The following is a 12,156-nucleotide window of genomic DNA, read 5'->3' as shown; positions in this document are numbered from 1 at the left end:
CACCTGGTTTTCTTGAAGTTTAGAATAAAGCTGCGTATACACCGCACCGGACTTAACCAGCAACTCTTCAAAGAGTAAATATAGTTAATTATTCTGAGTACAGGAATATAATATATATGTCCTCGTACATTTTGAATCGAATCAATAGTAGAATATGCATTTGTAGCTAAACCGATCGAAAACTACGGTCACAAAATAAAACAGATCCCTACACAAATTTAAGTTTCCATTAAAAAGTAGGAAATAATAAAAAGTATTCAATCCTAAGGTACTGTGGCGACATCTCTACGCCACTCGTCACAACATCAAATCAAACAACTAATGTCAATCATCGCGAAGAAATTGACGCGCTCAACCAATAGCAGCGAAGAATCTAAGACGCGATTTCAAAGATTTCACGGATTGGAGCTATATATACAACCTCCGACACAACATCGTCGGAGCCGCGGTTCCCCAGGCAAAACACCTAGCCTGGCGGAAGATCTTCCCTTTGGTGGCGGTCGAGCCGAATCATCGCTCCCGCTACAGTACCTTTGTAGTATTGAGAAATAATTCTTAAGAAATACGTTGCAACCTAGGCGAGGGTTTAGTTTATTACTTATTGAATTTTTATTGCAAACTTTATACGACATACCAACATAATAATATTATTCTGCATCAAACCATAAATAGTAACTTTCACTGAACTCACTGACACACACAGAGACAGACAGACAGACAGACACACAAAGGCATACAAACACTGACACATCTCTTTATGGCGCGGAAGGTTAAGTTAAGAACACTTTCGATTAAATAATCAATATTCTTTATCATTGCGGTTTCACTCGAGCATATTCGCCGACATTCGGTCTTCCTTCATCACTTTTAACTTCCATAACTTTTAAAAGGCTCAACTGATTTTGATCAATCATGTCTAAGAACACTCGCCCGTAAATCACCTTTATTGCAAAAATAAACTAAATTGAATTCGCTTCATCCGTTTGTGATCACATACATACATACACACACACACACTGGTTTTCAATAAATACATAATTAAATAAATAAAAACAAAATCGTCCGGGCGTCCGTCAAGTACAAAGTCATAGTAATGTTTTCAAATCAGTGTACAAAGTAGAGTAATTTGAGTTAAACCTTCATTTTATTTCACTAGATGTTGCGAGATTTAGCGCTGAAAGCGATTGATTAGTTAGCAACACTGGCAATCGCTACGCATTTTGCTATGCCTGGAAGTCGTAGTAGAAGGTCGTTTACGACTTCTGGTCGTTAGTTGCGGGCACTCTGTTTAACCCAGTCTGTCCAATTCGGAGCGACTGAAGTCATACGAAAATAACGGCAAGCTGTACGAACCTTAATCAAGTCAATATCCTGAAGGGTATATCCATAAACAGAAAAGAGTTATTATACCTTATCTTCTCTCTGTCATTGTGGTTTACTTCAGATAGAGAAAAAGTCACGCTTGCCCCAAAAAAATTGTCTAAAGCAGCTAGACCTGTAGAATTACAAGTTTTGTAAGCGCAGAATTGTCACTGTCACTCAGTAGTTTGTCACTGTTAGTTAGCTTTTATGTCATTGTCAATTGCGTTCGACGTGCCGACTCATGAGCGAGACGGAAACAATTTTAGTTTGTTGAAGTAAGTTGATGGAGTGTTCGTGCCAAAAGAGCTGGGTATCATGTAAGATATTCATTTTAATTTGTTTACTAGATTCGGATAACTTTGGTTATCATTCATGTAATAATAAGCAAGAATGCGCTAGACTTTTCTGGCAGTCACGTATGTAGAAGTCTGTGCCCCTGAAACAAGGCAATAAACAAACACGACATTATTATTTATTATTTGTACCTACGTACCTACTTTTCAGAGGGTAGATTTTGTGAAAACAAAGTCGCAATAAGTATCAATAATAAACATAAAAAGTTATTCTGTGGATGTTGTTGAAATTATTATGTACCTACTTACATTATCTCGTTATAAGGTCGCATTACCGCTTAGCCACTCTGTCATTACGTAAGAAAATTATGTAAGGGTGTATAATCGTAGGGATGACTAAATGGGTGGGCCCGTGGTATCGTATCTGGTGCTGGCTACGGCGCCAAATTATAGCAATTATGTTTTAATACAATTTTAATTATTACGAAGTTTGATTAAAGTTTTGCCGTGTAAATTGTTTACCCAGTAGGTATACAAACCTATCTATCGTAGCTATTTTAAATTTGTCGCGGTGTACCCGATAACTTCCAAATTTTGGTTAGCCGATAGTTATTAAATCGTTGTAACTATCATGTCCGATTGTATTGGAAAGCGGTTCTTCTTATTGTTCCCAAGTCTACAAAATAACCATCTAAGTAACTATGTAGGCACTTCCGCCATGTTCGCCCGACTGTCTGTCCACCACATCTTCGAAACTCTGAAGTCTTGATTGAGTGGAAATGTTATTTTAAAAAGTTACAGTCAACAACATAATTGTCCACACAAATTGGCCAAAAATTGTGCCTACTTTTTTGTATGTAGGTTGGTATGCAATGTTTGTAACTTTGTGTGTAATTTAAAAAGTAGGCACCTATGTACGATCTGTCAATAGAATTTTTAAGTTCGTGGGCAACAAAGTAGTTTTTGATATAGATAGGTTCTATAGTAGGTATTCACAATTTTGTAAAAACTAAAAGTGTCCGCGAGGTCTAAGTTCGCGGCAAACTAGGTGACGTTATTTAAAGTCGCAGTTTAAGTGAAAATATCGGAAACTATGTAAGTAAATACTAACAGTATATAATTAATAGCTTTTAAAAATAACTAGTCAAATGGAATTAATAGCTTTTAAAAATAACTAGTCAACAAAAACTATTTGACCGATTTTGATGCCCGACGACGAACTTAAAAATTCTATTGACGTCCCAAGTTGATTGGTTAACCTAACTCGCTTCGCTCGCTCGATCAATAAATAATAAGTTAGGGAAATGCTGTATGGTTCAAGGTACCTACCTTAGAATAGGACCACTCCAAATCTTTATCATGGAAGTCGTAAAAGGTGACGGAATGGCTAGTAAAATGGAATTCTATTTGTAGGCGATGGACAAGCAACCTGTCACTATTTGAATTTCAATTCCATCATTGAAGTCATACAATTGAAGCTGAGGGCTTTAGTTTTGTCAGGACTGTTGGCTCTGTCTACCCCGCAAGGCATATAGGCGTGATTATATGTATGTGTGTATTTAAGTTAGGGAAATCAACCTACTTTATATTTTCTTTATGATAGACCATCATCAATAAACATGTTAACAATTAATTTAATTGACTAAGGTGAAAAAACATCGTAAATACTTCAAGCAAGATGGCAAATTACTAACTACACATTGCCGCGAAAAGTGTCACATATCTTAACAAATTGTTAATTTTCATAGTTAAAGAAATATAGAAAATGTATTCCCACTTTTCGTCTAATACTATAATAACGTGAGTTCTCAAAAGTTACGTCGTGTCCATAATCATCAAATTACCTAAGTTACATGTGTTTGTTCCTCCTTGTTTATTTGTGTTGAAAACTCTCCGGAGTTAACTATTGTTTGAGTGCGCCTGTAGTTAAACTGTTATTCAGGAATTTTGCGCCATCTGTGAATGGGAACCCCGTTCTACAAATGATGACGTCACTTTTTTGATTTGACGGGAAAGAAAAATCACTTTTCTTTGGGTTATTTATATCGCGACAGAAATGAAACAAATTATGTTTTGACCCAGTAGTTTATCTATGAAAGCAGAAGAGACGTGGTTTTCATACAAACTTTCAATCAGTATTTTAGGTTGATTTACAAAAAAATCAACACGGTTTTCCGTTTTGCGGTAAGACAAGCAGCTGGTACACACCATGTTTTTTCCTCGCTACCAGACCGGCATGGAAGCTTACAATAAATGAATGACGTACTACTATTGATTGTCAAAATATACTTGATGTTTACATTATCTATCTAATATATTTAAACGAGCAATTCTATATATATATATATATATATATATATATATATATATATATAGGATCTCGGAAACGGCTTCAACGATTTTCATGAAAGTTACAGATTAGGGGCATTTCGGCTCAAGGAATCGATTTATCAAGGTCCTAGGTTCGAGAAAAGCTCGGTTCCCAAGATATATAAACATTTTAAAAACCGCATTTTAACTATATCAGCACCACTGGGTATAAAAGTAAAAAACTCTTTCTACTCGATACTAGATAGAGCTTTCTGATGCTAGAAATTAATCCGTTCATAAATTCTGCTATTTTGTCTTTCAGCGTTGCTATTATTTCTTTGGGATTTTCCTAAGTTATTTTCTGAAGCTTTTGATTGACGAACGTGTTCATATTTGATAGCAACTCGCAACATCAATAGATGGCGTTTGTCGAACTTCTTATAGATAAGTTTGCTATAGGATGCATTCGCTATCCGTGTCTATTATGGTTTTTTTACTCCTCAATAGATGGCGGAATTCCTCGTATTTCTTGCGCGATAAACAAAGAAGAAGTATTTGATTTGAGGTTAGACCAAGAAAATCAATTGCTTACTTGAACTTTTGACAAATGTCTTTTGAACTCACGAGTTTACTTAAAAATGCCTAAAAGATCTTGGAAAAGAACGCTGTTAAACAATCTAACTTCACGAAGCCGCGACTCGTCCCGAGAACACCTTAAAGCAAATCGTCATCAAATACAAACAGGTCAGGTTTCACAAACTTCGTGCAAGAAGAAATTACTAGAAAACCTTCATGTAAATAATCAGATTTCCGCTTGTCCACCAAAAACAAAAAACCGAGCAAAGCTCGGTCAACCAGGTACTGTAAATGTAAATTAACAGTCATATTAAATTACCTTACCCGACCAAACTATCCATTGCTGTGGTTCCGTATAAGCCACCGAGATAATAATTAGATATTATTTTTCCCCATCCATCATTTAAAAACTTTGCGTCCTACTTAAATATTATATTAGTCTGTTATATTTTCAGTGCAATTCAATATACACGTGGGACACTGAGAAAGTTTTGCGGATTGAAAAATCGTTAACGAGCAAATTTACTTTCTAATAAATCTTATCAATGCAGGTAGGCAGGTAAACTCTTTACTACATACATACATATAGTCACGTCTATATCGCTTGCGGGGTAGACAAAGCGAACAGTCTTGAAAAGACTGATAGCCCACGTTTAGATGTTTGGCTTCATGATTGAATTGAGATTCAATAGAGACAGGTTGCAAGTCCATAGCCCAAAAAAAAGTAGTTTATAAGACTATCCCGTCGCCTTTTACGACATCAATGGGAAAGAGATGAAGTGGCCCTATTCTTTTTTGTAATGGTGCCGAGGAGCACACGGCACTCTTTACCAGCCCTTATAAAATATAATAAAAAATGGGTTAAAAATACATTTACAGTTATCTTTGAGGTGACATTTTTATTTTTGTAAATGAAAAGAGGTGAAACTTTACACAATTTAAGGTTTATACCTAAGTCAACTAATAATGATACCGTACATATCTGAACCTTTTTTAATATGTACGTACTTAGTAAGGAAATACATGAGTGATCTCTTAAACCATAGCGCATGCCGAATGGTTTCAAAGCACGTCCGCAAAAGACAGATGGAGTTAAACTTACACGTTATTAAAAGTTTTGGTTAAGTTAAAGTTATCTCGTTCAGTTGCCTGCCCGTCACATCCAATGCGGCTTGTGAATTGGTGCAAATTGTTAGTGTGGTTTTGTCCTTTAGTCGACGATAATCATTACCACAACAAGACATGGAAGTCATCATCTAACTGTCGGAAAGCACTCTTAATAAACTGAGTTTATGACAAATCATTACACCACGCTCTGTAATTTGTACCTAACTTGATCAAATTAGGGACGCTATGACGATATCATGGCATGGGATATCAGAGGTATGCAGGGATCGTGGCATGTGGAAAGATGTGGTTTCTGCTTACCCCTCTGGGAAAGTGGTGTGATTTATGTATGTATATGAAAGTATGATGATATCAGGTTAATGTGGACAGTTATAATCAATCCCCCATGGTTAATGTGGATGAAAAAAAAGAAGTATGCGGAGATCGTGGCAAGTTGATAAATGTTATCTCGACCTTCCAATTCGGGAAAGAGATATAAAAAGTTATTGAACTTACTACATAAAGATGTATAGAGGGTAAATTGAAGTCAGCGTCTCTGTCTGTTTCATATCCGATAAATCTACGTGAAACCACTGATGTCTGGAGATACAGCCAGAAGCGTCTCCGAGAATGTTCATGTATATTTATTGGAAATAATTTATTATTGCTGGAATAAAATAACTTGTCATTTATAATTTTCATTAATTAATTTTATCAAAACATAAACTTGTACAGATATAGTAGATCTTTATGAAAAATTAATTTGTCAAATCTAAAGCTGTTACGAAATATTTCCACTAAAATTCGATCGAGAAACAATCTATACTAACTAAATCTGATGTTGAAATTCGGTACATACTCGTAGATATAGATCAAATAAATTGCTGTAGGTGCTGCTAGAGCGAGACCTAACCTTAAAAATTTCTGCCTGTTTGTTCAAACGCATAAAAACTAGCAACTGCTAAGTACTTCTGTTAAAATTAAACTAAATTTGTAAAGTTACACTTTATTGGTCCTGGCATCATACAGGGTTATTTTTTTCCGGGTCTACAGTTAGTTTGTGGAATATGTAGCAAACAGTAACCTATTGTGAGAGTCTTCAAATTATACGACTGATATATATAAGACTATTGGACACAAAAATATTAAACATCTGTTAATCTTAAGGCCCGCTAACTCTAGGCTGCTAGAGTTAGTTTGAGAACTATGTAATATACCTTGCATCTATATGTAAGGTATATTACATAGTCCTCAAACTAAATGAGTTCTATAACTTAAATTAAGCCACCGATTTATGTGGACTTGAAAAATATTTAGTATAAGTCAACCCTATAACCCGAGAAGTTAACTGTAGACTGCTGCTATAACTAGTTTGTGGACTACTTATTGCATACAGTTAGCTTGGAATTCTAAAAAATGCCATTAAAATTTATAAAACTCTATTGGACCCGATAAATATCGTGTAGCTTGCAGTCCACAAATTGTGTCACAAACATTTACAAGACTTTTGGACCAGAAAAAATATCGAGCATCTGTTAACCCTATGGCCTGCTAAGCTAAGGCTGCAGAGTCAGTGTGCCAGTGGGTCGCATTGCATAACGCAGTAACCACACCGCTTACTCCGCTTGCGTAACCGTAAGCAATACAGCTGTAACCAGTTGATTTGTCAGTCTTATACTGTGTACCGTACTATTGCCATTGAAATTGTTCTTAGTTTAAAAAACGGTTATGCAACTGGCTGTATCGTATCGTTATACGAGTAGCTCCTTTGGGAATAAAACTTTAGTGCATTTGCCGATACTCTAATTATTTATAGTTAGCGGCCTGGAAGTGCATGAATTATTCAATTTTCTGGGCATCTCTGGTAGTGTATTAAACACTTTCCTGTTTCCTTGAAGCTTTGGTATTAAACCAAAACATCTTTACATTTATTAACAACTATGCGTTTGGTAGCGAGATAAAAACAAAGAGAGTGCCAGCTGCCTTTCTTCCCGCGCCGATTGTATATGTAAGTAAATCAAGGGAGAGGCTATTACATTGTCATACAGCTAAACGTGGCTTCTTCTAGTCCTGTGAATATTGGCTTTACCTATAAAAGATAAAGGTGTGTAAGGACCAAACTAAAAAGATAAAAACCGACAGTTTTGTAATATTTCGGCTATAAACATTTTTTGCTAAGCTCTTGGATCTATATATGAAGTTGGAAAAAAAGAATCATGATTTGAGGTAGATTTCTAAATTTTCCTAGCCAATAATTTTAACAGTAAGGAAAATCGAAATTAACTCTTCAACCTTACAATTTGTCATTGGTTTTGAACTTGGCCTTGTTTTTTATTCGCAAATAACAACGAAGCCGTAACGGTGCAAGATATGTTACATACTCGTACATTCCAAAATATCACTCTTATTATATATTCAATTGCAAAATAGTATCTATCATAAATAATAATTTATTTTTCTTTTGTTACAGATGGCCACAAGCAAACATGTCAGACGGAGACAGCACTATCAATGTAAGTTTGTATTTTAAGTAATGCTGGCCTTTTTTAAACGTTATTGCCATGTTTTTATTGTAATATTTTTAATAAATTATAACTATTGCCATGCTGTGTCATACATAGTCATGGGTTCGAAATCCACACATTTTATGGTCTGTCTTTTTCGCATCACGTCCGTGGGTTACAGTTCCATTCTGCTGCAAAATTTTCTTTTGACATTTTTATGCTGTGCCTCTCTTCAGGATTAATGGAAATAAATCCTTATTCTTTGTTACAATCAGAACAGAAGGGTGGTCCTCCGTTTAACATTAATTTTAGTGATAGTCGCTGTTAGTTTATACGGTATGATTACCTTAATGATAAAAACATCTGGCTCGAGCTTGGCACAGGAACCTCGTAATTAATTGTAGTTTAATTTGAACTTAAATCAAAATTTCAGTACACTCTGTACATAAATCTTTTTAAAATTGGCAATCCATAAAATATATATATATATATATATATATATATTTATATATAATATATATATATATATATATATATATATATAAATATATATATATTATTATATATATATATATATAATATATATATATATTTTTTTTTTTTTTCTTTTTTCAATATTAAATCTCATAAATATATAAATCTCCCGTGAACAATGTATTCTCCCGTCCACATTCTATTCTAAGTATAATTTAATATTGTGAAGTTGACGTTGTTGAAGAAAATGCTGCAGTGCAGTTTGTTACCGCTTCTTCTGCACTGACGCCTTGGAAGCGGCAGTAAACTTAGTTTTTAAGTAATTTATTTGACGTCAACCAAGTTGTTAAACCATACGACAATTATTAAGCGATATAATAGTATCCTATAATAATGAATAAAAAAATTTTGAATTTGAATTTTGGTACACTGCTTTCTTCCTCTGAATATTGCAGTAAGCAACTAAAGGATAAATGTACTAAAAATTTGTTCATTAAAAAAAATTTTCAAAAAAGCCAATTTCTACACAGCGCTCTGTCTTTCCTTTTTTTAAAGTTTTCTCGCTCGGAAACCCTATGCGATTTGGCAAGCGACTTCTTTGCTCAACTCACACATAATCCAGACAGAACGAAATATTTTAATAAATTGTGATAAATAATTCTACTCTATTTTTACACGAAAAGTGCTAGTTCCAAAAAAATTTTTGTCCCGTCTTGAAGAAAACCTTTCAATTTGAGTCTACGACCTCTGGGTAAACAATAATGACATACGTACATATGGTCACGTCTATATCCCTTGTGGGGTAGACAGAGCCAACAGTCTTGAAACGATTGGTTGGCCACGCTCAGCTATTTGGATTATTGATAGAATTGAGATTCAAATAGTGACAGGTTGCTAGCCTATCGACAAAAAAAAGAATCCTAAGTTTGTAAGCCTATCCCTTAGTCGCCTTTTACGATATCCATGGGAAAGAGATGGAGTGGTCCTATTCTTTTTTGTACTTGTGCCGGGAACCACGCGGCACATGACATATTCGGTTAATATATTATTATCATATTTATTCACAGGTGGCTGATATGGACGAAACAAGAATTACTGCGGTTGACAGCCCTACCAATGTGAGTAGATAAAATGATTCGTCAATGTTCTATAATGTTTTTTTAACGACAATTTTATAAATTTTTCGCCGTAATTTTTTTTTATTGTGTATGTGTTTGCAGTCCCTTAAATCGTACCCAACGGCGGGGTAGGGTATTAAGTATACGCAAATATTAATGAAGGAAATAAACTGTAAACATTAAGAAATATGTTGAAGTGAAGCACTAAGTATTATTGATATTATTTTAAGTATTGTTAAAACACACGCAGCATATACCTATAAGAAATATACGTTATAGAGTCTCGGGTCAATTATACATTTTGTTCTACTATAAAGATATACTATTCGATGCCCAAACCCGAGACCTCAGACCCGAGATCACTGCACAAAAGAAAATTGCTTTTTAAATTTTCTACATAGGTGTAAATTGGTCTTCGTCGCGGTTATAACATGCCTTAAAATTTTGTTCATGTATGGAATGTCTCGATTACAAGTTTTAAGTAATAAATTAAAGCTTTGATTAAAATATCAAATCGCAGTTTGGCCTGACGTATGACCTGACTATATGGATGGAAAAAATAAACTTAATAGAATAGCGTTACCGGGATCAAATTAAACTTGATTACAGTAAAACAACAGGACATGTGAAACTTTAATAATAGTGGAGTTAACCTTTGTTAAAGTTGTTTTAAATTTTATTGCTTCATATTTTGTATCAAACCTGGCTCTTGTCCTAGTTTAGCTTTTTCTACAGATACCACACTCAAACGATTACATCGTAGATGAAGCAATGTATTGTCTGACTTTCTTGACTTGATCCTGCTAAACCTAAACGCGATTGATTATGGTAACCAATTCGGGACGGTTTCTAAATGATTTTTCCCTATCCGTAAGATCTTTTAGCTACCTACCTAACTTCGAATTGAAAATGTATTAATTTAATTAAACTTTTAAAAAAATCCCTTTTACTGGACTGGCCAGCGATGCTACAAAACGATAACATATAATGAAACTATTCATTAAGCCAATGCGCTGGAAAATTTGCAACTCTAATTTTATTTTATCCTGGCGAGGGTCATATTGAAAGGAATCTTGGAGAAAATATGAAAAATGTAGCTATAAAAGATGAGATGATATTAACCTAGTGAGAGATCCTTCAAAGAATTTATACGTGCAACAATCTTATATATGGACTTGACAACAACTCGTACTGCATACAACAGCATATCAAACGACGCATTTTCAAGGTAATTTAGCATCTATTTGCCCGACATAAGGATCATGTGGGCGAACTTTGTTTGCTTTTATCACAGAAATATTATCTATGTGTGTTTATATTCAAGCTCGCAAGAAAAGTTTATTAAATGAATGTTTTTCGTATACGAGTAATGCCACGTATTTGAGCAATGCTGCTCGGATACTATTCCAAAGTCCAAGCTTTGAGATGTGTTTGTTTTGTAGCACAGTCTAAACTAGTAGTCTAGCTGAGTCAAAGCTAATCTAACAATCTAACCACTGGCTCCCATTGGTATAAGCGGCTTAGAAATAGTATGTTGTGAAAAAAACTCCCTTAACCACCGAAGTTTAATTTAGAGATGTTTTTAATGTGATATTTTCCGAACAAGGCACATACCTAATACTTATGAATTAGCGTAGATTTCATAAAAGGTTGAATACTTAGCATGATCTTGTGCCTTTAACGACGTTTGACATAAAAGAGTATTAATTTTTTTATTGATGTGCCTATTACTTCTTTTGGTCGAGTCTGTGTAAATGATCTGTAAAACCAATATAATTCTGATAATAAGTAGTATATTACAGATACCCATCGTTAATAAATATTAATTTATTTCAACAGAATATATTATTCACTTGTACATAATAATTGTATTAATTATTTTAACCATATCCAGCAAAAATATTACGAGCGCAAATATCCATTTTCGCCGCAGGGAAAAGTAAATCTGGGATGCGATACACAAATAGAAAAAAAAAATGTTTATAATATCCAACTTTAATTAATAATAAAATCACGAGGAATAATATTACAGTACATGCAATGGTATTGTTCATGTTCAATAGAGCGTTGGTGGCGGACTGGTTATCTGACTCGCCAGCGCGGATCCTGCGGCCCAAATATCCATGACTTTTTATGTGTTTTACATTTTTTTTACTTACATATGCTTTAACATTGTGAGAAGACCTTCAAAATCAAACAACTGAATCTGCTACCCTCTTCTTGGCTCCGCTTGTAGCAGTCAATCCGGTCCAGCGGACCCTCCCCTAAACAAGTTTGCTTTGAGTAAAGGTGTGATTAACAAGGACGTGCTTTTCTTCAAATCCTCTTGTCCACAATCTGTGGCTATCACAGCAGGAAACTTCTTCCTACCAGACCCTAGCGACCTCGTCCTAGCCCCGGTTCACACTCGGG

The 12,156-nt window shown here is 34.7% G+C and overlaps 1 protein-coding gene across 1 annotated transcript in view; it reads left to right on the top strand.

Annotated features, from left to right (window-relative positions):
• The first annotated feature begins 1,618 nt into the window (after positions 1 to 1,618).
• Positions 1,619 to 12,156, top strand: part of LOC106134047 (LON peptidase N-terminal domain and RING finger protein 3) — a 41,600-nt gene continuing 31,062 nt past the window's right edge. Inside the window, exons 1-3 of the mRNA XM_013333999.2 lie at positions 1,619 to 1,679; positions 8,119 to 8,161; positions 9,694 to 9,744. Of these exons, the coding sequence (XP_013189453.1) occupies positions 8,135 to 8,161; positions 9,694 to 9,744 (78 nt within the window). The 5' untranslated portion in view covers positions 1,619 to 1,679; positions 8,119 to 8,134. The remainder of the gene's footprint in view (positions 1,680 to 8,118; positions 8,162 to 9,693; positions 9,745 to 12,156) is intronic.

Source organism: Amyelois transitella, chromosome Z (assembly GCF_032362555.1).
Source record: "Amyelois transitella isolate CPQ chromosome Z, ilAmyTran1.1, whole genome shotgun sequence".
NCBI lineage: Eukaryota > Metazoa > Arthropoda > Insecta > Lepidoptera > Pyralidae > Amyelois > Amyelois transitella.
This window is presented reverse-complemented; position numbering and strand designations above follow the sequence as displayed.